This window comes from Castanea sativa, chromosome 5 (assembly GCF_040712315.1).
Source record: "Castanea sativa cultivar Marrone di Chiusa Pesio chromosome 5, ASM4071231v1".
NCBI classification, from domain to species: domain Eukaryota; kingdom Viridiplantae; phylum Streptophyta; class Magnoliopsida; order Fagales; family Fagaceae; genus Castanea; species Castanea sativa.
The window spans coordinates 5041744-5067535 of record NC_134017.1 but is presented as its reverse complement, the minus strand read 5'-3'; the positions used below and the strand labels follow the sequence as shown (position 1 = coordinate 5067535).

Below are 25792 nucleotides of genomic sequence, written 5' to 3'. Positions count from 1 at the left end.
AAATCATAATAATTTGTTTAAAGGGCTGAATAATCAAACAGAGATGTAAAAAGCAATAATCAACCTCACTCGCATAGAAAGAAGCTTGAGTTCTGTTCAGCATTGACTACAGCAGTCCGCAGATCAGTAATTATGATCGGAAAGACAGAAATATGGCCCCAGATTTCCTCCTTTCTCTTTTCCATATTTCTTGTGAAATCAAATGACATCATTTTTAACTTCACTTCACGAAGAGTTTTTAGATGGATCAATCCGGAGGGGACCTTCAAATTCTTGCAGGACCGGAACTCCAACTTCTTGAGGGTTGGCATTGCTTGTTCCTCCACATGCCATTCTTCCAATTCCTTAAGCATTATGAATTTCAGAACATGAAGCTTAGGGAAGCCTCCCTTGGAGCAAACCATGCTTTTCCCAGTATAAGAAACAGAGTAGAAAAAGAGAGACTCAAGGTTTTGAAGCTTTCCTAACTGTGACATTGGATCATTTGAAAGGCTAGAGGCCGATAAGGTAAGGTCAGTCAGGCTTTGAGGGAGTGCAGTAATGTTTATGATCTTGGATGGATCATTCAATTTTCCAAACAAATATAGGTAAGAGAGATATTTGAGGCATGACAAGTGATCCACATGAAGATCATGAGGTCGACTAATTCCATCAATTGATTTTAACGTCAATTTTTGAAGTTGCTTTAGTTCCACAAAACTATTTGCCAATGCTTTTTGCTGTGACAAATCCAACCGGAACGTTAGCTCCAATATCTGAAGGTTAGTCATCATATTGAGGGCATCCTTCAGAGGACTGTCCTTATCTACAAATCCACCACGCAAAATATGAAGATTTCGCAGAAATATCCTATTGGGTTGATTACATTTATTTTCAGATCGATGCTCAAATTTGGTTCGACAAATATCGCACAAGTACAACTTTTGAAGTTTATGCAGTTTCCAGATTGAACTAGGCAGCTTGCGGATATAAGTATGTTTCACATCCAATGTTTCAAGGTTCACTAAGTTGCCAATTGATTTCGGAAGAGTCTCTAGGTAAGTCCACCTTAACCCCAGATATGTTAACTGAATTAATTTTCCTATATTCTTTGGCAACTGAGGTTTGAACACTTGTTCAAGATCAAGCACCTTCAACTTTAAGAATTGGCCTCTTGCAATGCCCTTCTTAAGGAAGTTACCAATATCTTCTCCCGGTTTATCTCCTTCTCGACTATCAAAACAGACCATGGAATGGGGATTTCTGTAGCTTCGCAATATATTTGGTGAATAATTGTTGCCACCAAAGCCATGACGAGAAATGGCATCATATTCAACATCATAATAAATTACTTGCTCTTCTAAGAAAGAACTTGGATGCTGTTGCAACCAGAGTTCTCTTAGAGTACTTGGGAAGACACATGTCCTGGCCTCCCCGATCATCTTTCTCTCCGCAATCTGTACCAAGTTGCGGCTTATCAACTCTGATAAATAATCCTCTGCAACAGATTTAAGTGGCTTATCACCACTTTCTTTTACAAGCCCTTCTGCAACCCACAAAACTGCTAATCTTCTTTTAGAAATTTCTGAGTCTCTCGGAAACTTTCCGAAGTAAGAAAGACATTGACTTAGACGCCAAGGCAAGTCTTTTTCATTTGTTCCCAAGTTTTCTGACCATGGTCTTTGGTAAGGATTGACATGCTCAAGCACCCTTGACAAGTCCTTGGTCGTCACTTCTTTCCCTGACAATAGATGAGCATGATTTAAGATGGAAAGTGGCAAGCCCCCACATCTTCCTACAACCTTTTTTTTGAGATATTTCAATTCTGAAGAAAGTTCATGATCTGGCTGAGAAGGTTCAGACTGAAAGCGCACCATCTGTGCAAACAAACTCCGGCTCTCATCATTACTTCGTAGTCTAAGACGGTATGGGGGGCAACTTGGGTCAGCATGTGAAGCAATACTCATTTCTCGTGTGGTGAGCAAAATTCTACTTCCATTTGTGCAGTCCCGGAATGCTTCTTTTAGAGTATCCCAGGTTTCCTTGTTGGGAATTTTGTCCACAACTAGAAGGTATTTCCTAGTCTTCAAGAAGTCATTCACCTCTTTGAATGAGTAATCAATTTCCTTCCCATCCTCACGAGTTGGCAGGACCTCTTTTCCTAATGTTTTCAGGAGTACACACTTATCATCTGTTATACAAGGTAGAATCACCCAGTATCTGTTATCAAAATGGTTCTTAATAGCTCCATGGTTAAAAACCATCTTTGCTAGAGTTGTCTTACCAATGCCCTCCATCCCCACAATGGAAAGAGTGCACAAATTCTCAGTACTGTTGGTGGTTAGTTGTGAGACTATTTCATGTATGTCTTCTTCCAAGCCGACCACCAAGTTTGTCTCCTCCCTCAGTTCAATGCGAAATATCTGTATGCTTATGGCAAGCCAAATGAGAGCTTTATTCAATAGCTTAGTTTCTCCAGAGAGCTTTAGCAAAGGATCTGTCTCCTTTTGACTTTTGCTGCAGTGGGATTGGGAGGGTGGCAAAGAACTAATTGCATCTTTAAAAATGATGTTCATTTGTTCCTTCCAAGCCATTCTTGAATTGTCCGTGCCTTCAAATGGTTTTGCATCTTTGAGAAGATTGTGCACTTTATTGAAATATTCTGATAGATCGATGAGTTCAAAAGCTACCTTGGGTTGTTCCTGACTGAGCAGCTTCTGAAACTTGTCTAGAATTTCTACAATTTCCTTGTCATCGATTTTGGCCTTAGTTTTCTGTTGTGGGGCCCGACCAACAGATTTTGATGGAACTGTTCTGATAAAGGTGAAATCAAGCACATACTTCTTTAAAAAGAGGTACCAGAGCAGTCTTTCGATGTTCTCAAAGCTTTTTGGAAGAGTCTTTGCCATCATCCACTTACCTAAAAACGGAAGCCATCTCATTAGATCTGTGGTTTTCTGTTTGCGGTCAATCTGATGTTGTAGTTGGCAAATGATCTCCTCCGCTTCCTTCACCCAGGCCCTTTCTGTTTCACTTTCCAATGTATGCCGTTCTAAATCTCGCAAGAAAGCATTCAGTAGCAGCAGTGGCAACTGGATTGAGTACTGTATTTCCTTTTGTTCTTCAGGCACTAGCATTGGATTAATCTGAGCGATCAGGTGTTTGAATTTCTTTTCAATAAAGACAGTTGGTTTGCCTCGTTCATAAGAAGAAGATTTATCTTCCTCTATTGGTCTGTCTTTCAGGCTTCTAACAATAGACCTTGACCGCTCTACTGATTTGCAGATTTTTGTTGGTGCGTTCCAAAGTTTGTCATTTATTTGAGAATTACACGAACCCAATTCAGCCTTGAGGCTAAAAATTTCCATGAAAGCACTAAAACCAGAGTAAAACAATTCCAGAAAATAATTATTTTCATGTAGTCTCCTGTAGATTTTCTCGCATTTCTCTACTGCACAAATCACTGTTTTGGTTGTCTCCAACCAGCCTCTCTCAGGATGAGTTAGTTGAACAGTGGCTCCTGGTTTTAGTTGAGTATCCCGAAGTTGATTGAGTTTCTCATCTAGTTTTCTCCCTGATTCTGCAACCTCTTCTACATCTTTTACGATAGCTTTCAAGAGTTTGGAATTCCGTTGAACCTGCTTGTAAATTTCCTCCACTAGTCCAAACCATCTGATAATGAGGCACACGGACATGATGACTATGAGGAATATGGACCAATAAAGAACATTAGGAAGAAAAATCCTTGAAATTATAATCAAAATGGACATGGCTGCTCTCTTTCGTTGGTATGCCAAGAAAAGCTATGCCGAACTCATTGAAGTTGCACAGTTTGTTTAATGAAAAGAGAATAGACCACTACTTGTTCAAAAGTGATCTGTGAAGCATGTACTTCTCAAAACAAAACTATTATCCAAGTTACAGAATTGGCTTCAATAAAAGGAATGTGGTCATTCGTGGTGTAGAAGGATCATTAATTACTAAATCAAAAAGAAGAGAATCCGTGCAACAAGTGTGTACCAAACAATGAATTCCGTGGAAAGCATTATCCGAATGCTTTAGTGAAATTGAATATAACTATTACACGGTTCAAAAATAATCACAATTGAGTCATGACGAATGAATTCTGGTAAAAAGTATTATTCCAAACAAAGCAATTAGAAGCAATACCTTTCTATATTTTATTTCTTCCTCCATTTACACTCTTTCTTGGTTAGTGTAGTAGACTGTTAGATTTTACATCCCTAGAAAACTCAGTTTGTTTAACCTAATTTAAAGCCAAATTATTACTTGGTTCAATTAAGCAGATCTAGATTAAACAAATATCAATCATATCACAAATAACGGAAAAGTAAAGAACACAAGCGATATGATGACCTAGGAAAACCAAAAAAACCGTCCAGTTTCAAGGTAAAAAACTTGAGGAGAATTTAACCAAAACAATCCACAAGGCAACAATTCACTAATAGAATGGAAGTTATTACAATAGACTTAACCCTAAATCTATAGCTACATCTTGTAGTATTCACTCACGTGACCACATGCAGCTTCGAATCCACGAATTCTTCTATTATGAATCTATTGCCTACAAACACTCCTGTTTGTGACTTTGAAAACCCCACTCAAAGGTTTAGATGATTAACTGTAGTTGATCTTCTTGCAACAACTTAATTCCACCGGTACATACAATATCACTCTAATCTCCGATAGATGCTTGTTAGGTTAGAAGGTTACAAAACCTCACAGATATCATAGAATTAACTCACAAAACTTAAAAATTGTGTATTAGGGTTTTGCTTTTATACTTTGCAGTGTTGGACTCAAACCCTAAACGTTTTGTGGACTTTTGGACCTTTCTTTAAAATTTCTCAGAATTCATGTCTCAATCGGTCGAAGAACACACCCGATCGGTCGAGCTTAGCTGTTTCTAAATTCTTCTTTCTACAGCTTGTATGTTCTTGAATCTTGACTTGTATTAACAAGAACAATCTCTAAACTTTTCAAGGACTCTAAGATCTTATATTAGACTAGTTTTTGTACTCGGTTTGCCAACATACAACAAAATTTAGTTCCTAAATATTTAATGCTAAATATTTAGAACCTAACAAACTCCATTACATGTCATTCAAAATGGCTATTTTCGGGAAATCAGGATGAAACAATCATTAGCAAGCAGAAAAAGTGAGTGTCTCTACTCTCTCTGCATAGCTTAGTTTGTAAAAGCATTGGTGCTTTCCCTATTTTAGCTAACCACTCTTCAAAATACCTTCTATCAAATTCTTTATTCTAAACCTATATTATTTATATACTATTAAACAAATCCTCTCATTATCTCTCTCACCCTATTTTAGCTAACTTGTTGCCCATGCTCTAATAGTGCCAAATTTAGGGTTTAACATGAAAATCTTTAAATTCTAAGATTTCATTTTAAACTAACCCTAAAATGTAGTGTTTAAAATGATATTTATTAAACAAGTGCATTACCAAACAAATCTAAGCAAGAACTTATCCAAGAGAATCATGGGTGCTCTCTTTTGTTGGCATGCGAAGAGAAGCTATGAGGAACTCCTTTAAGTTGCATAGTTTGTCAAATCGAAAAGAAAAGGACAACTACATGGTTCAAAAGTGATCTTTGAAGCATGTAGTACTCAAAACAAAGCTATTATCCAAGTTACTGAGTTGGATTTAATAAAACGAACATAGCTACTGTGTGTTTTAAAAGGATCATTAATTACTAAATCAAGAAGAAAAGAATCTGTGCAACAAGTAGTGTACCAAACAATCTAAAGTGGGAATTTATTCAAACAAGTAGTGTACCAAACAATGAAGTTGAATTTAACTATTACACGATTCAAAAGTGATCAATATTGACTAACAAAGAATGAATTGTGTAAGAAAAGTATTATACCCAACAAAGTTTATAATCAATACCTTTTCATATTTTGATTCTTCCTCCATTTACTATCTTTCTTATTTAGTGTAGCAATTTCCATTACAGGTCATTCAAAATGGCTCTTTTGCCGGAATCATGAAGTAAAGAATGACAATCGTTAGCGAGTAGAAAAAGCGAGTCTCTTCTCTCCCTCCAAGGAAGGAAATTTTTGTAATCACCCTTCTGGTACTTTGTTACAGGTTTTGGCTGATGCATGGGGTACTTTGTATCCTAGACTTTGTAAGATTTCCCCTTTTGGCAAAAAAATTTTTAAAAATATATATATATATATATATATATATATATATATATATATATATATATATATATATATATATATATATATAAGGAAAAATAAAAAGCAAGTGTCTCTGCTCTAAAAATGACATCTACAAAAAGTGCTTTTTTTTTAGAAAAAGGTAAGCAAAATATTATTAAAGAAGAGTAAAATCATATTGGAATACATCATCAAAATCACTAGGTTGTTCTTCTACCCAAACAACAGTATCTGCAAATGAAACTACTCTTCTAGCTAAGGCATGAGCCAACCTATTACCATCTCGTCTGACGTGCATGAACGGGCACAACCGAAGTGACTCCTCAAACCTCTTGGTTTCCTTAATCACCTGACCAAACAACGTTTTGCACAAACCTGAGTTAACCAAAGCATGTATCACCCTAAGGCAGTCCCCTTCAATAATCACATTTGTCAAGCTAAGCTCTTGAGCAAAGAGCACTGCTTGTCTCACTACTGATGCTTCAGCCATCTCAACAAACTGGGACAAGGGAATACACGGCTCAGTGCAGCAATGACATAGCCCTCATGGTCTCGAAACACCACCCCAATGCCTGTACAATCCAAGTCGATAAACATAGCACCATCCACATTCGCCTTATAACATCCAAGCTGAGGAGGACACCAGTGAGCACGAGGACGAGGAATCGGCACTTGCAATTCAGGGTTATGCACCTCAAAAAACTCCATAACCAACTCCTTCGCATGACCACCAATCTCCTAAAGTTGCCAACAATGCTGATTTTCCCTTAATCAGTTATGACTCTGCCATAAACCCCAAGCGATCATAGCAAACAAAGCAACCCTATAGCTCAACCCCTCATTAAGCAATACCTCCACCAGAACATAAAAATGTCGCCAAATAAAATGCCGAATTCTATTGGGAACCCGAATCTTCCAAAGTTTCTTCCAAAACTTTTTAGAATCACCTGAAGAGGATGAACTTGATAGGCCCTAACCATCCTCCTCAACTAACAAACGATAGGCACTAAGCACACTATAAAAAGTGCTCTACCAAACAAGCTTTCATTTTAAAGGCACAATAAATTAAAGTGTTTAAAATTATATATATATACACACACACACACACACACACACACACATATAAAGTGCATTACCAAACAAATCTAAGCAAGAGCGTGTAGAATTGTAGATGTACTTTCAAAAAGCGCACCATTTATAGTTGCTACGTTTCTTTTGAGCACCTCATCCGAACATCATTGCTCATATCATTATTATCTTTCTTATTTACTTTTTACATTTAATTTTTTTGAAAATATTAAATATATATAAATATATTGGCTTTACAAATTTATCTTCAATAGTTTTAATTTTACATATTCATCTACTTTAATTTTAATTATATCCTAGACTTTGTGATATTTCCCCTTTTTGCAAAAAATAAATAAATAAAAGGAAAAATAAAAAACAGGAGTCTCTGCTCTAAAAATAACATTTATAAAAAGTGCATTACCAAACAAGGTTTCATTTTAAATTTACACGAAAAGAAAGAGTTTAAAATGATATATATATATATATATATATATATAAAAAAAAAAAAAATATATATATATATATATATATATATATATATATATATATATATATAAAGTGCATTACCAATCAAATCTAGGCAAGAACGTGTACAATTATACATGTACTTTCAAAAAGTGTACCATTTATAATTGATACGCTTTTGTTGAGTACCTCATTCGCTACATCATTGGTCACATCATTATTCTTTTTCTTATTTATTTTTTGACAATATTAAATATATAAATATATTAGCTTTACAAATTCATCTTCGACGGTTTTAATTTTACATATACATCTACTTTAATTTTCATTTTATAACTAAATAATAAATCAATGAAAAAATAAAACAAAAATATTATCTATACATATTCACCACATCTGTCCTAGCCCATCTCCATGATGATCAAATTGACCATCTCAACGGCGTAGTTCTTATGGGTGACCAACCTGTAGACGGGGCCGGGGACGACGGGGCCTTTCCCTATCATCAAGCCCTTTCTAGCCCCATGACGAGGGGGCAAGGGGGAATTCTACTGCTAATCCCCAACTGATGGGTCCATCACCTTCTTGGACGGATGGTCATCCTTAGCGTTGCTTTTTCTTTTTGGGGCAATTTTGGAGGCCACCTTGGGGGCCGACGCCGACACCTCCCCCTGCTGCTTGCGTGCAACGATAGACTTCCTCACCATCACCCTCTGCCTGCCTGAATCCATCTCTAAAAGAGGTGACAAAGAGAGTTAGAAAGGAGACGAATAGACTAAAAGGGTAAACGAACACAAAAAACTTACGCTAACAAGAAAAGGCATGTAACCGTCGCACTATAGGCGTCGGCTCTAAACCACCACAAAACACATGGAGAGTATCGAAGGTGATCAAATCATTCCACTTCCTTTGCTCAAAGGGGATTGCCCAAACTTGCCTAAGGAAGCTCTCTTGTTCATTGCTAATCTACAAACGGATTTGAGTTGAGGACAAAAAAGAAATGCGTTAGATATATAACTAAAACCAACGAGGCAATAAGAAATGAATACTAATGACACACCTAACTCCTTTACAACACCCTAGGTATTGTCAAACCCATTAAGCATACTATCCCACTTCTCGAGTTTACACATCCAATCCTTCCCTTAAACAAAGAAGTATCTGTTCTTCCAATTCCTATTAGAGTCAAGCATATCTTTCCAACCTAAGTGACGACTTCCTTGCTAAGAAGTGATAAATGCCCTTTGACGAGGAAATCTGCTACGGCTTGTACAATGGAAGAACTCATCAAGGGTGAGATGACGGTTACTGCCACTTAATGGACCCCATATCACCTCAGCCCCGATAAATATCCTCCATGCATTAGGGGCAAGTTGGCTGACGAACAGACCAAGATTTAGCAAGTTGATAGTGTAGCTCCATCAATGGCAATTTCAGCCCTGCAGTGAACATGGCATCATACATGCCGATCTGCTATCTTTCCTGAGTAACACCTTTCAAACTTCCTTGGCAGACAGAGGGGAATGTTCTCAGGGATTTAGTAACGGTCACGAAGGGTGTTGAAGACCTTTTAGGACATGGTTGGGTAAAAGTCGTTCACCGTCCATATCTTAAGTAGAATGAAGGGCCTATAGCCACTACCGTTTACCTAGCCTATTGCCATGTCACCCTTCGTTTGACCTTCCTCGTCACCCCTTCCTTCTTCCTTGTCACTTTCTCCCTTTTCTTCCTCTTCCTCTTCCTCTTCTTCCTCCCCTTCGTCACCCTCTTCCTCTCCTTCCTCATCCTCTTCATACTCCTCATCTTCCCCCTCGGCAGGGGAGTGAGCAGATGATTCCCTTTCTAGGGACCAGGTTAAATCCTCCATGAGCTCGCGCCCTAATAGATAGACCTCAAAATAGGCCGCACCCTCACGAACTGACGACAATTTTTCACTCATCCCTTCTCGGTCACCTGTCATCTATTCACCTACATGCGACAAAGGTATTCTAAAAACCTATTCGACGGGTCTCTAAATAAATGACAACCAACTGCAAAATTAAGGAAACGAGGTAAGGAGAAGAGACTTACAAAGATAGTAGAGGCTCAAGGAGATGGAGTACCCAGAAATGAAGCAGTAACACAGCGACGAAGTAGCTTTGATCCTGGACTCTCAAGAAATGAAAACGAAGTAAAGAAAATAACTATAGGAGGAGGAAATATTTATAGAGTGAAAGGGCACGGTATACGAAATGACGCTTCTTATTAGAAACGAGGCCGATCAATAAGTGACATGTGTCACTCAACATTTAACCTAAAAGATACCCCTACCATTAATGACACTCCTTCCAATAAAACATTCAATTAATGCTCATGAAAACCCTTATTACTCTAGGGCCTGTCAGCCATAGCCAACAGAATCAAGGAGTAGGGGATAGCTGATAAGGGTATTTTTGACAAGGTAATCAATAACCGAAGTCAAATAGTCTATGAAGGCCGACGACGCCCATAAAACCGTAAGTCTCATAGAAGATAATAGAATGGTGCAACCCTAAAGCTGACAGACGCATTCCCCCATAAATTGACAGAGGATTCTTGATTGACGGAAGATCACAAACTAACGAGGGACCCTAAACTGACCGAGAGTAAAGCCGACGGGTCCTAGGTGGCCTAATTTGATTCTCACGCATACTCATTTATGGAAACATCTTGCATATCACCCACAAAGACCCCACTACATACCCATATTTTTCTCATCTAGAAGGACACCCAAAAATCTCGAAAACCCTAATGCCAAATCTTCCCTACAAGGAAAGATCCCTACTTCTAAGGGGTCTTGGTAATTGGTTCACTACTCGCCACTATATAAGCACCAGCCCTCCTCTTTCTTTAGGTACGCAAAAAATCCCTAGATCTCTAACTATAGAGTTCTTAGAAATTTCTCATTCGCTAACTTAACCTTTGGAGGGTTTTGGCCAGTACCACACCAATGCCTTCTATTAGGTCCTTGTGTTCTTACTCCACAAGTACCCATTAGCGTGATTTGGAGCCAACAACTCACTGAAGATTTCTGCACATCATCGAGAGTTATTTCACTGTAGTGTGCCGACATAAAGCTAATGCTTTGAATGAGGTTTATTAAACTTTAATTTGGTCAATTATTATCAAACGTTGAAGAACTGAATAAATTAAGCTTATTAGGGTATGTTTCATGTGAAAAAATGTAGGGTCTTTTGTCAACCAGGTAGCTGTTTTCTGAAACATGTTATTCAAAAAGTTGCTAACCAATCATTATGACCTTATTTGATAACCCTTACTTCAATGGGGGTAGAGTATAAAATCAGTTTAGGAATGATTGAAGTATCTTGTATAAATTGAGGAATTCATTGATCTTTTATAAATGATAAATTGTTATGGATTGTTATTGGTGAGCACAAAAATAATTTCATTAGTAGGAAAAATTAGAACCAGTAAAAACTCATTACTTATGATTTGTTGGGAAAGTGTTGCAAAAATGTTGTAAGTACTTCAGAAATGAATTATTTTAGAATAATCATAATCAGATTGCCAAAGCATTCAAGCAATGGGCTTGTACAGTGGGTTTCAATGCCATTCTCAAAGCCACCGAGAATAAGGGAATGAGAGTAGCTTGATGCTTGTCGATGATGCAATATTAGAAATTAGAATTATGTTCAATCATGGGGAAATTGACCTTGGGCTTTAGGCCGGTACCAAGTGAAGAAAATGTGTTCGCTAAAGCTAGACAGATAGCTGGACACCTGTGGACAGATAACTCAACAGCTGCTTGACAGATAGCTATCGATCGAGGTTTAATGAGGCTCAACAGATACTATCTCTCGAGGTATCTATCGAGGTTACGGAATCAAAATTTTCAGATCTGATTTTCGGCTCATGATTATGTATTTGTGTAGGGTTTCTTTTCTCACAACCCTTATATATAAGGCTTATTTTAGAGGCCGTTACATAAGAGAATACAAGGAGAACATATGAAAAAGGTGACCGAAACCTTATTCTCTCTGAAGGAAGCTATTGCGTCTTTTGTGCCTTAGGGTTTTGTAACTAAGTGTTTTTAAATCTTCATTGTTGATGAAGTGAAGAACTTTGCAGCCAACATTCTTCTTTCTCAAGTTAGTGAGTGAGTCACGTACTGGGATTCTTGCAAAGGAGTTAGTCACGTATTGGGATCCGTGCATCAAAGGGTGGCATTCATATATTGAAGAGTTTAGGGGTTCTGAAACGGTAGAAGGTTTTTGCTGTAATTTCATCTACGGGGATTGTATAGTCTAGGAACAAAGGTTTTGTACTAAATCTGAAACTTTTCTTTACTATAGTGGATTGCTTTTCAGGATGGTTTCCCCCCAGATTTTTTAATGTGAAACTGGTTGGTTTCATTGGTTTTCCTAAGTTATCATATCTTGTCTTATTTAATTTTTCCGCTACATGATTTTGACATGATATTGATGTTTGTTTGTTTAACAAGTTTATTCATAATAAATCTAATTAACAACTTAGGTTTATAACTTGTTAATTCTATCAACCGGGGTCTAAATTTCTCAGTAAGAATATTATTGATGTGAAAAGTGTTAACCTATTTTATCAGTGTTTTTTTCCCTCCGTCCTACTACTAAATATTGAAGAATATAGTACACCTTGCACCCAATCACTGAACAATTCAATTAAGCAAAGCACGCCACATTAAAAATTCTCATCTTCCATACAACGGGCTAAACTTAAATACCCTAAACTAGCTTTGATATATGCCTAACATGAGAATAACTATATAAATATAAACCAAAAAACTTAGGTATAATACTTCAAATTTTGTACATTAAGTTCTTCAATTAGATTTCAAAATACATAATTACATTAAAAATAATTATCCTTGAAAATGAGAATATTGTTTGTGTTTTGCAAGCCAAAGCAACCAGGAGTTTGAATTTAATTGATAAGTCTAATGTATTGCAAATAAAGTACTATACTAAAGTTTTGAACTGTTTAATAACAGGGGAATTATTGTATAAGGATTTTGAAAGCCATTACACCTTTTTTCCCTTGTTTAACATGTTCCATTCTTCTAGATTCAAGTAATATAAACACTTTTGAACAATGTATGTAATCGCCATTTCCTTTTCCTTAAACTAACTATGCAATTTAAACAAATTCTTATATGAATTTCTTTGGAATATCACATGTTCGATGCACTCTTTTCTTTCTAATTCAATAATAATTGGTTTTGAACCAAGTATGATAATTTACCTTTCAATAAAGCAACCATAAAATTTGAGTAAGTTCCTGCTTAGATTCGTAATCACTTTTGAACAATATATGTAATACTAATTTTCTTTTCTTTAAAGTAACACCGCAATTTGAACAAGATCTTATGTTACTTTTTTTTTCTTTTTTTTTGAAGACCGCGCATTCTTTCCTTCCTAATTTAGTAATGATCATCTATGAACCATGTATAATAACTTTTCAATAAAGCAAGTATGAAATTTGAATAAATTCCTTTTTAGATTTTTAATCACTTTTGAAAAATCTATGAAATACCTTTTTTTCATTAAGTTACTATACAAGCTAAACAACTTCTTATGTTACTTTTTTGGAATACCATGTGTTCTACCCCTCTTTTCTTCCTAATTCAATATAGATTGGTTTTGAACCAAGTATGATAATTTACTTTTCAATGAAACAACTATAAAATCTGAATGAGTTCTTGCTTAGATTTGTAATCACTTTTGAACAATGTAGGTATATTCATTTTATTTTCTCTAAAGTAACTGTGCGATTTGAACAAGTTCTTATGTGACTCTTTTTAAGAATACCATATGTTCCGCGGATTCTTTTCTTCCCAATTCAATAATGATCGGTTTTGAACCATGTATGAGAATTTACTTTTCAATAAGCAACTACAAAATTTGAATATTCTTGCTTAGACTTGTAATCACTTTTTGTTGGAACATTTTAATATTAAATAATTAAAATGAATAAATTTTATAATATAAATGTAAAGATGTGGGAGTGAATGTGAAAGATGAGAAGTTAGTGAAAATGTTTAATCCCACATTGAAAAGGAGAGAGACTATTTTGTTCTTTTTAATTGTGGTGATTAATGGGCTAACATGAATTGTCTCAAATATTGGGCCAGATACGTGCGCAAGGGGGAGGTGAAGGGTAGAGGTGTCAAATTTGGAAATGAATCAGCACCTTGGATCCTCCTACTTGACAGCTCATTCAGAGTAAATACCATATCCAAGTTACTGCAATATACACTAAAAAAATAGAGAGATTCTTGGCAAGGAAGGGTGTTCTTTCTGGTGGAGCTTTGGGCTTGAACACTTTGTGCAGAAGTTGTTCTAGCTATACGACACTTGTTGGGCTGTTGTATCCTGGGGGAGACAAGTCAGAGACGATCTGCACCAATTACAAAGTTTAGCCAACCAAGGGCTTGAATCTCCTTAAAGAGAGCGAGTGCCGCGCCTCAGTCCAAATAGTGTTGTGTAATCTCTTTCTTTAAACTAATAAAAATTCAGAAGTATTATTCAGTTTCTCTTCGTGTTATTTCCATTATCATTGTGGTTGCACCATCACTTTTGAACAACACTCAATTCCTTTTCTTTAAAGTAACCATGCAATCTGAACAAGTTCTTATGTGACTTTTTTTACCGGTATCGCGTGTTCCACTCATTCTTTTCTTTCTAATTCAATAATGATCAAGTATGAATGATGTATGAGAATTTACTTTTAATAAAATACCTATGAAATTTGAGTAAGTTCCTACTGAGATTTGTAATTACCTTTGAACAATTTAATTAATACTCATTTCCTTTTCTTTAAAGTAACTATGCAATTTGAACAAGTTTTTATGTGGCTTTACTTACAATATAAAAGGCTTTAAAAATAGTGTCGCTTTTGGAATTTGGACATTAGTAATAAATTTATGTGTTTATGTTTTTGAGATTTTAATGATTGTTTACATAATTAGGCTTTTTACACTTCTTTCATGTCCTGTTTAAAGTAAATCATGTTGAAGAAGTGTCTTTGTTGTTGTCTAGGCTCTATTTATCTTTAAAAAACATACTCTTTTTTAAGTTGTTGTCCTTTTTTGTTGGTATCTGCATTAGTTTATTGCCTTCGGTTGTTTTTGAACAACATATGATGATTTGTTCACTATGCGTTCCATGTTTTGTTACAGATGGACACCATCACAGAAAATCTACCTATTCATTTGGCCTGCTTAAGCAAATTGTTTCAGTACTATTTTTACTACTATTGTTGTTCAGTTTCATCATTCCAATGGGAAGTTATGAATTTTTCACCGTTCCAAATAAATTTCATTTTATATTTCTTTTGATAAAAAACCTAAAACTTTAGTTCATTCTTCATACTCTCTCTCTTTATAGTGAGCTTTTTGTTTTTACAATTTTTTTTTTTTAGCTTTTTGATTTAAGTTATTGAGTCATATTTCAATAGTAGAAAAGCTATAATTATGGATTATTCTTTTGAGGGTAATCCTTCTTTTTATTGGTAATATAATATAAATATAAATAAATAAATATATATATTAATACTCTTGAAGCTTTGAATCTTCTGAATTTTTAATTTTTTTTGGCCTTTTGGAAGTTTGAACATCTTAACTTTTGTGTTCATTTTTTCCATTGTCTGAAACTCTCTAGAAGATTTCATTGATCTTTATCTTATATTTCTATTCCTAGCTTTTTTTCCATATTTTTTCTTTAGTAGTGTGTGTTTATCTTTTTTTTTTTCTTCGTATTTTTACTTTCATAGCATATGTACGTGTTGTGTATGATCTTTAATTCTTTCTTTAACAGTTTGTGTGAGTATGTGTCATCTTATGCAAAATCTGTAAAGATGCTTCTTTTTTATAAAGAATCCTGTATTTTTCATGACTTTAGTGCGTATTCTTAAATGATAACAATGGTTTCCTTTGATGTGGGTCTTGTTCATATTGGTTTCAAAGTTTATTTCATGTGCTATTTCTTGGCTTATATAATTGATTGTAATAATATATTTATTCATCAAACTGTTTGGTTGAATTTTTTTTCAAAGTTGTTTTCGGCGTTGGACATTATCTTGAAGCATGCATGTTGGTATCATATATTTAAATATTGCTAAGTTGACAATAATAATGATAATATATGTAGTTTAATAAATGTCTGAATAGTATAGCTGTTAACTAATGTTTTAGCTATATCGTTTTATTTTACAAATTCAATTTCGGTGTTGTAGTAAAAAATAAACCAAGATTAAATTACATATTGTACTCAATACCTTTTCCGTGTATTGCACAGGTTAGCGACTAGTAATAACTAATAGTCGAAACGTTTGACTTTTTGTTGACTGCGTTTTATTGCACCACATGACTACACAAATTATTGCCACGTTTAAATTTAAAAACACCTAAACATTGTGTCTTTTCATTTGGTAGAATAAGAGAAACAATTTAGTGAATTAATACACAATCATACAATGTTCTGTTTCTTGGGTAGTAGTTACAAAATATCAAACAAACACTTTTTTTTGGCTCCTGGGTAGTTACAAATTATGCACCTTTCACATTCATTCCCACGAAAAAAAAATGCAAGTACAATGCTTTCTTATCTTTTTTTTTTTTTTTTTTTTCCCTATACGCTTCTCTCTGTCTCTCTCCCTCTCTCTGATAATTTATTCTCTGTTCACTAGTGAAAGTTTGGGTTCCCCAACTTCTCCTAGGCTAAGAAAGAGCCGATCCCTTCCTTGTGAAGGCCAGTCAGTCCTTGTTAGCCTCCAATTGGTTGCTACAAGCTAGTGGGTTTTGCTTCTTGTAGGGGTTTGGGAAACACTTTCTTTCGTTGGCCCCATGGAAGAGATTACCGCGGGATGGAACCAGATGTCTCTTCAGGGATCGGAGGAGGAGAAGGTTGATCTCCGATCTGATATGGGGTCGAAGGACTTCATTTTGGCAGCAAAATTTCACACAAAACGAGTCCTTAATGTTGAAGCTGTAGCTCGTAATTTTTCTTTATTTTGGCGTACTAGGAAGGGTTTTAAGATTAAGGATCAGGGTAATCATGTTGTTCACTTTATTTTCAAAAAGAGATTTGATAGTGACAGAATCTTTTCTGCTCAGCCATGGAGTTTTGATAAATTCTTGGTGGTTTTTCAGAGATACGAAAATAGCACTCATTTTCGAAACTTGGACTTTGCGAAAGTTCCATTTTGGGTACAAGTATATTAAATCAGTGGCTGAAGGAATATGCTCTGGTATTGGGGAAGTATGCCCTTCTGGTTTCTCAGTCATGGAAGGAGGCGATCATGTTCGTGTTCTTGTAATCCTAGATATCTCAAGGCCTCTATGTCGTGGATGAAAGATCTCTCTTGAAGAAGGAAGTATGGGTTGGGTTTCCTTTAAGTACGAAAGGCTACCAAGCATCTGTTATTAGTGCGGCTGTTTGACTCACGGAGAGAAGGACTGTGAACAGTGGATTAGTAGTGAAGGCACTCTCTCGGTGAAAGATAAAAACTATGGAGCATGGTTGCGAGCTCCTTTATCAAATCAAGTCAGAAAATCCTCTATTTCTGTTCCGGGTTTCTATCAACAAAAGAAGGATTCTAAGGCTTCAAAGGACGAGGGGAGTGAATCCTCTTCGACCCCTCACCAAGTATCTTCGCTGGGGAGTGGTTTTCCGATGAAATCATCTGAAAAGGTGACTTCGATTTCTGCACTCCCAAATATGTCTATTTCTGTTGCATATCTTAGTGTATATCCCGCCGGGTTTTGGGGGCTAGTCAAATACAAAGAGTGACTTTTTGCACACGTTGCAAGAACTTGATGTTGTACTGGGTTAAGGTGATGTGACGGGAGCTGGTGATGGAAATCCAGAGGGGCTACCAAGAGAGGAGTCTAATATATCAAAAAAGCCTAGGGAAGAGGGTAGGAAAGTAATAAGCCCAACCCAGCCCTTAGTCACGTGTGAGTCTTCATCACCTAGTGTCAGGTCAGCTAGTTTCCCATTGGTTGATCTCTCAAATACGCTAGACACTCGCATGTGCACCTTTCCACCACCTAAACCCTCCAGGACCCATATAAACCGAAGTTTCCATGAACCCGAGGAAAAATTAGGTAAAAAAAAGGGTCTCACCGCCTAAGAAAAAACAACAAGGTGTTTCAAAAAAAAAACAAAAGTGGTTGCTCAGACTGACAAAGAAAATGCAGTCATATTGGTGGAGGCTGGTTCCCAGTACTGCCAAGAATTATGAATCTTATTTGTTGAAACTGTTGGGGCTTGGAAACCAGCAGGCAGTTCAAGAGCTTGGAGATGTGGTCCGAGCACAAGATCCCTCGATCATTACCATGGTGTGTCAAGGATTACTCATGGGGGTGGCTTAGCTATCTTTTGGAAGAATGGTTTTACTTTAGAAGTGGAATCTTCATCGCAAAGCCATATAGATGTTGTGATAAATAAAGGAAAGGAAAATGCATGTTGTTTCACAAGTATTTATGGAGCTCCTGAAATGCATTTCCAATCGAAAACATGGGAGCTGATTCATGGGCTACATAGTCAAGCTTCTCTGCCTTGGCTATGCGGAGGCAACTTTAATGAAATTTTGAAATCACATGAAATGAGTGGTGGCAGACTTAGACCTTATGGCCAGATCGAACAGTTCCGTGAAGTGTTGGACGAGTGTAATTTATTGGATCTTGGCTTCTCTAGAAATAAATTCACTTGTTCTAGGACTTATTCGAATGGTGGTATGGTTTAGGAAAGGTTAGATCGAGCAATGGGTTCGGCGAATTGGTATGAATTATTTCCGGCAACCTGTGTCCAGACCTTGACTTGTGTGTCTTCAAATCATAACCCAATTTGTATTCGTCTTGAGGGGATTGAAGTAAATTCCTTAAGGCCCTGGCGCTTTGAGCAGATGTGGCTTAAGGATTTGGGGTGCAGGGATACAGTGGTGCAAACTTGGGATAGATCAGTTTTGGGTTCCCCTATGGAAGTTGTAGTCTCAAAAGTGGGGCTTGTCAAAAAAGCCTTATACATTGGAGTAGGACTTCTTTTTGCCATGTGAGACGGGAGATTATTGAAAAAAAGAAAATACTGAAAGTGGCTGAATTTGAAGCAGCTTGGGGAAGGCATGTGGATAGGTTCCTCGAGCTCAAATCAGAGATTGGAGATCTTCTCCGGTTAGAAGAAAAAATGTGGCAGCAGTGAAGTAAGGAGCACTGGATGATTTCCAAAGACCGTAATTCTAAGTATTTTCATACAAGAGCTTCGCAACGGTTTCGTCAGAACAGAATTTTGGAGCTCCGAAGCACAAATGGAGTGTTGGTCTTGGGTGAAGGAAATCTTTCGGTAATGGTCCGTGATTACTATAAAAATTTATTTCTCTCCTTGGAGTCGACTGATGTGGAGTTGCCAAGTCCATTAATTCTGTTGTTACCGACGATATGAACAGGGATCTGATCAGCCCCTTTTCTCGCGTGGAAATCAAGGTTGCTCTGAATCAAATGACCCCCCTTAAAGCCCCCAATCCTGATGGAATGCCTCCCATTTTCTTTTAGAAATTCTGAAGTTTTATTGGCAATGATGTGGTCTGGGTAGTGCTCTTTTGTCTTAATTCAGGCAGCCTGATTTCAAGTTTGAATCATACTTTTATTTCCCTTATTTCGAAAGTTAAAAATCCTGAGTATATTTCTGAATTTTACCCCATTGCGATCTGTAATATCTTATATAAGTTGGTATCAAAAGTGTTGGCAAATAGGTTGAAAATTTTTTTACCCTATATCATTTTAGAATCTCAGAGTGCTTTTCAATCTGATAAAGCAATTTCCGACAATAGGTGGGTGGGCAAGATAATGGAGTGTGCTCAGTCAGTGACTTACTTGGTGTTGCTAAATAGGGAGCCAACAGAATCCATTATCCCTTCCAAGGGTATTCGCCAAGGGGACCATCTCTCCTCCTACCTCTTCCTTTTATGCTCAGAGGGTTTAAATGGCCTCCTTGAGCAAGCGGTGGCAAAAAAGTCTCTTGAGGGTTTCTCTCTCTGTAAAAATGGGCCAAAAATTTCCCACCTTTTGTTTGCCGACGATAGTCTCCTCTTTTGCTATGCTAGGGTGGAAGATGTGTCAAAAATTCTTGAGATCCTTGGGAAGTATGAGAGAGCTTTGAGGCAAAAATTAAATGCAAATAAAACCCTATCTTCTTTGGTGGAAATGTGTCTGAATCGGCCAAGATGCAAGTACAAAGCCTTTTGGGCATTCCGGAAATTAAGGAGTACGAAAAATATTTGGGGTTGCCAGCGGTTATGGATAGGCATAAAAAAGCAAGTTTCAATTATATTAAAGATCGGGTTTGGGGAAAACTATAGGGTTGGAAGGAAAAATTACTTTTCCAAGCCGGAAAAGAGGTCTTGCTTAAAGCCGTCATTCAAGCCATCCTGACTAGGGGTGTGGGGGGTTTAGTAGGCTCGGTTTTTTTTCAAATTTGCTACCAAACTGATAGGGATCGGGATCGGTTTTGTAATAATTAAAACCGATTCATACCGATTAAGGTTGGTTTTTCGACCTATAGCGGTGCGGTTTGATCGGCTCGGTTTAATCGGTTTTGGTCGGTTTAAAACATTAACAATCTGTTTTTTTTTTAATAAAATAAATCTGTTCAACCTATAAAAAAATCTGTTCAATAGCAACTTTATAAAAATAAATAAAATAAAAAATGTCCCCCCAAACACAAACAGTAATGATCCAAAACTTGTACAAAAAATGGGCCGAATCCAATTACAAAAAAGGGGCCCAAATAGTAGAAGCACAGCATAAATAGTAAACAATAAATCTATTCTAATCTAAGCAGCATGAAGAAATACCATTTTGTTTTAGTAATGTTATATATGAGTTAGGCAGGCCCACCCATTTGGCAAAAAGCTCACAACAGCATAAAGTTTTATATAAAAATCACAACCTTAATCAACCTTAATCAAACATGAAGACATTCATGCTTTACCAAACAGCCAAACTTAATCAAACAACTTAATCATCCATGCTTTCCCAAACAAAAAACAAATGAAAAGGAAAACAAAACTGAAAAGTGAAAACACGAATACAAACACCTATCTAGTATCCAATATGAAGACAAACATCTAACCAGTAGTATCTAACAGGACCAACACGAAGACAAACACCTATCCAACACGAAGACAAATAGGAAATATCTATCCAACCCGAGAGGCTTACTGTTGTTTTGCAATGACTGGCGAGCAACGACGAGAGCTTAGGCGAGGTGTCGCAATATCAGGCGATAGCGAGAGCTGTGTCAAGTGAGAGGCAAGAGCGAGAGAGAGAGTGAGTTAAACGATTCTGATTTTTGAGAGAAAAGATTGAATTTATACCCAGAGAATCTAAAACCTAGCCTAAAACTCAACGTTTTGCTTTTTTCTTTTTCTTTTTTTTTTTTAATAACACCTATACCATACGTCATCGTTTTACTAAAAAAAAAAAAAATTAGAACCTGGTATCGGTTCAGTTCGGCTTAGCGGTTTCGAATTTCTCAATTCGGTGACTGCACCACACCGGCATCGGAATGGGCTTCGCCCTCTGAACGCCGGCCTTGGCTCAGTCAGTCAACGCTGGTGTTGGGACGATGTCGTCGACGCTGGTAGGTTGGGTCGGCTCCGGTAACGTTTTGCTCACCCCTAATCCCGACCTTCGCTATAAGTTGCTTTCGTCTTCCGGTTGGCCTTTGCCAAGACATTGAGTCCCTAACCCATAGGTTCTAGTGGAGTCAGTGGGGTAGTCGTCGAAAATTCATTGGAAGAAGTGGGAGGTGCTTTGCAAACCTAAGGAAGAAGGGGGTATGGGTTTTAAAGGTTTGTGTAAATTCAATTAGGCTTTACTCGCGAAACAAGTGTGGAGGTTGATTCATGATAGACACTCCCTGTTTTATAAGGTGTTTAAAGCAAAGTTTTTCCCTCGTGGGTCCATTTTTGAAGCTATTGTATCCTCCGGGTCTATTGCTTGGCAAAGTATCTTGAAATCTAGGCATTTAATAGAAACAGGTGCAAGATGGAGATTTGGCGATGGCTAGCTTGTTATAATTTTCACCGATAAGTGGTTGCCAAATGGGGAAGGAATCTTATCTTCGCCTTCGAGTGAGCTCCATCCAGAGGCTATTGTTTCTAAGCTTATTAATCAAACCTCGGGGTGGTGGAATGTTCAGTTGATTGATTGCTGTTTTCATCCCCTGGATGCAGGTCGGATTAAAGCTCTTATTAGAGATATCTTATGTATTGTAAACTCCTTTGTGAGTATCTCTTTCTCTCATGTCTGTAGGCAGAGCAATACGATTACTCATGCTCTGGCTCAAAGAGCTAGACATTGTTCTCCTATTTCAGTTTGGTTGGACTCCTATCCACCTGACATTTCATCTTTTGTAATAGCTGATTCTTCAGCTTTATTTTTATAGAAATGGTTTTCTTTCTCCAAAAAAAAAAACTTCTATCTGCCAAAAATATCATAAGACTCTCCAATGGGATCTACGACTATCTCTTCAAGGTACAGAATTGGAACACTGTAAATTGCATGTTTCTCATTTCTTTTTGGTGAAAAACAACAAAAGTAAATATCAAATAAAGGGGTTTTTTTGTTTTTGTTTTGTTTTTGTCTTAATTTTTTTTATTCATTTGTAGAACCAAGTGTAGGAATGGTAGACATAACAAGCACAGCTATGGCCATATCAAGTAAGTTTATCAAGATCTAAATTTTTTCTAACTGCTGGTTTTTTTTTTTGGTTAATTTGGAATTATGTTCTTTAATTTCTTGAATTTGAGTCCTAATCACTGTTTTAAAAACCGGATTGGACCAGCCAGTCCGACCGGTTCAACTGGGAAAATCGGTGCAGTCTGGTCCGGTTAAATGCCTCAAAACCGGGCAACAACTGGTCAAAAACCGAAAATTTTGAAAAAAACGGTTTTATTCTCAGTTCGATTTTTAAAACCATGGTCCTAATTGATTCACATAACTTCACGTTTAGGATCATTGTCTCCTCAAAATATCAAAGATTGCCATTCCTATAAGAGTCTCTCCTCTATTTGTCTTTCTCTCTGATTTCTTCTTCTTCTTTTTAATTGAATTTGATCGGTCTGATTGACATTGTTATTTTAGATTTTTTTAGTGATATATATGGGCCCCGAAGCCACATGGCAAATAAGGATACAACAGTCAAGTTATTAGAATAATTGTAGCCTTTTATCCCTATCAAATGGCAATAGTTTTCTCTATCATAAAAAACAAAAAAGTAGCAGTAATTTTTTGCTTTTTTTGTTGATAGAGTCAAGTAGCTGTAGTTGGATTTGAAATATTGAATTATTTTCAATATTTGAATTATTGAATTATTTAATTAGTTTTCTCTATCTAATTAGTTTGCTATTTGAATTATTTTCAATCAATTAGTTTGCTATTTGAATTATTTTCAACCGGCTTTAATCCATACCATGGCTGCATTTTATATAGAAAAGTGTTGAAATAAAGATCATTAGAAAATTTAAACCAACACTATCTCTTTTCTCTCATCAAGGAGATTAGTCATCTCAAATTAACTAAAATCCTCTATTCTTTTTGGTTGCTAAGAAAATTTTGCATGCAGGTTACTCATATGCAGTCATCGGCTAATTTTGATAGAGGAGGTACAATACTTGTCCTAATTTACTGTTTATAAATGTATGATATATCAAAAAGTTGTTAATCTAAGCATGTTTGATGTCCTTTTTTGCGTCTTCACCATCATTGTTGCTGGTGATGCTTATTACAAAGCCAGTGCCCCTTTTCCTTCTGTTTTCATTGGTGGATAGGATTTTCTTTTTTGTAAATTTATGGTTTTCATTTGGTAAAAGTTTGGGTTTTAATTATTACCAAAATGAGTGGATCAAAAACTATTCTCTTTCTTTGAATTGTGATCACCTTAATTTGCAAAAGAAACTCTGAAAATGAAATCATGGATTTGTTTGGTTAGAATACAGTCAGGAAATAGCACATGCCAATAAACAGAACAGAAATACCCCTAAAGAGAGTATCATGAATGTATCATCATAGCGTTGTTGACTGTTCTAAAGCCTCCAATATAGTTTCATCTATGAGCTATTGCTTTGAACATTCGCACAAACTACTTGTGGTGAGCTTTCCCCATCAAGTTTCCAAAACAGTTGATTCTCAAAAAAAAAAAAAAAAAGTTTCCAAAACAGTTGACGCGGCAAATTCACATACAACCTCCTTGTATCCAATTATTTACAAACAAGCACTCCTGAACAATGTTACCTAGCACTCAGTAGATGGCTCAAGACCAACCCTTAACATAATATAATGGTCAAGTTGTAGACTCCCCGCCCTTTTTTCTAAATGAGGCCATCTGCCCAAAGAACAAGGAAAAGGCATGAACTAGTTCAGCAACAAACATCATCGTAATTAAATTATCGAGAACATATAAATGAAAATACATCTCTCTCACACACACAAGATACACACAATTAATAGAATCTTCCGAAACATTACAAAGGTGTGTGACAATTCAAAGAATAATAAAAAGAGTAAAGACTTGGACAGATATGAGAAAGTTTTAAAATATAAGCAGGTTGTGCTTAGAAACTGAATAAAGGTAAGTCAATCAACTTTTCAGAAGTAAATCTATGGATACATCTAAGATCTGAAGGCCCCATCACAAACCTCGGAAGTGGAAATGTCAGAACTAAGAAGACAATTTCCATCCAAAACTGGATATGCCCACACAAGCAAAAGGAAAAATAATAAATGGCAACTACACAAAAATTAAATATTTAGTGATGAACTCGTACAAAGAAGTTATAGCATTTAAAATTTAAAATTATTATGCTAATAAAGGATAGTTTAATAGAATAGTGCATTGAAACAAACAAGGTACTTTATCCTTGGCCACCATGTCTACATTACCATATCTGCCTCTCCACCAATCTTCCCAATCGGACATTGACGAGATCGAGAACCTAATCCACGCTAGCGTCTAATCTAGCTCTGCCACCATCCTCCCCGCCTGTCCCCCAAGTCCGCTGCGCGCTTCCATCCCACTAGCCACAACCTTCCCCTTCCACTTCTCAACCTACAAACACCAACCACAGTGGAAGGAAAAAAAAAAACCACCACCAACACAACCTTCCCCTTCCTCTTCCAACACGGCCACCACCGTGTGAATCGCAGTCGAACCGCACGATTCCTAAAACCGTGAACGGTTCTCACGGTCCTTTTTTCAGCTAATACTAGAAAACTTTGGACTTTTTTCAGATCTGGATCCAAAGGATTGGTAAGAAAAAAATAATAATAAACAAGGAAGAAGAAAATGACTAAGCAGAGGCTGCACCAAGTACTTCAAGCAGCAGGTTGCCCACACAAGTCGCCGGTCACACTTCATCCTCGCTGCTGTTTCTCCTTCTTCTTTTCTTTCTTTTTCTGCTTCTTTCTTCTTTTTCTCATTCTCTTTCTTTTGTCCGTCTCCACTTTCTCTCTTTTAGTTTTTGTATTCTTTATTTTTATTTGTGATTCCAAAGTCCCTCCACCGAGTTCAAATCTTCTGTTTCACTTTTCCTGTTCCACTCTATACTTCACAAATAAAAATTTGTCACGTGTTCACCTAATTAATTAAATACTACTATTAATTAATAATCGTAGCATTAATAAATCAATAATGATAGTATTTAATTAATTAGGTGAACACGTAACAAATTTTTATTGGTAGAGTATAGAGTGGAGCAGGAAAAGTGAGACAGAAGATTTTTGGACGCCCCTCCGCTTCCACATGATTACATGGGAAAGGTAGAAGTCTTTCAGCCATTCGTTTTGTTCACCTGCACCAACGTGATGTGACAACTATCAAATTTAATTAATATTTACAATTTTTTTTAAAGAAAAAATCTAATACCGAAATTTGTCTTATAGCATTTCTTGTTGTAATTCTGATGGAATAGAGACTGGGAGGGCGTTTGGATAAACTTATTCCTGCGTTTGCGTTTTAAGTTTTTTTTTTTTTTTTTTTTTTTTTATTCCAGCCGCA

At 36.5% G+C, this 25792-nt stretch overlaps 1 protein-coding gene and 1 long non-coding RNA gene across 2 annotated transcripts; both read right to left on the bottom strand.

The window, feature by feature from the left end:
- Window positions 1-218: 218 nt before the first annotated feature.
- LOC142634600 (putative inactive disease susceptibility protein LOV1) lies at window positions 219-3674 on the bottom strand (the record flags this gene model as incomplete). Its single annotated transcript, XM_075808898.1, has 1 exon — window positions 219-3674. A coding segment is annotated over exon 1 (3456 nt), but the record flags the coding sequence as incomplete, so codon positions are not given.
- A 20883-nt stretch (window positions 3675-24557) lies between these two features.
- LOC142636889 (uncharacterized) lies at window positions 24558-25217 on the bottom strand. Its single transcript, XR_012844424.1, has 2 exons — window positions 25103-25217; window positions 24558-25028 (listed from the first exon to the last, which is right to left on the bottom strand). It is a non-coding gene; the product is annotated as an uncharacterized LOC142636889 (long non-coding RNA).
- Between the last annotated feature and the right edge of the window lie 575 nt (window positions 25218-25792).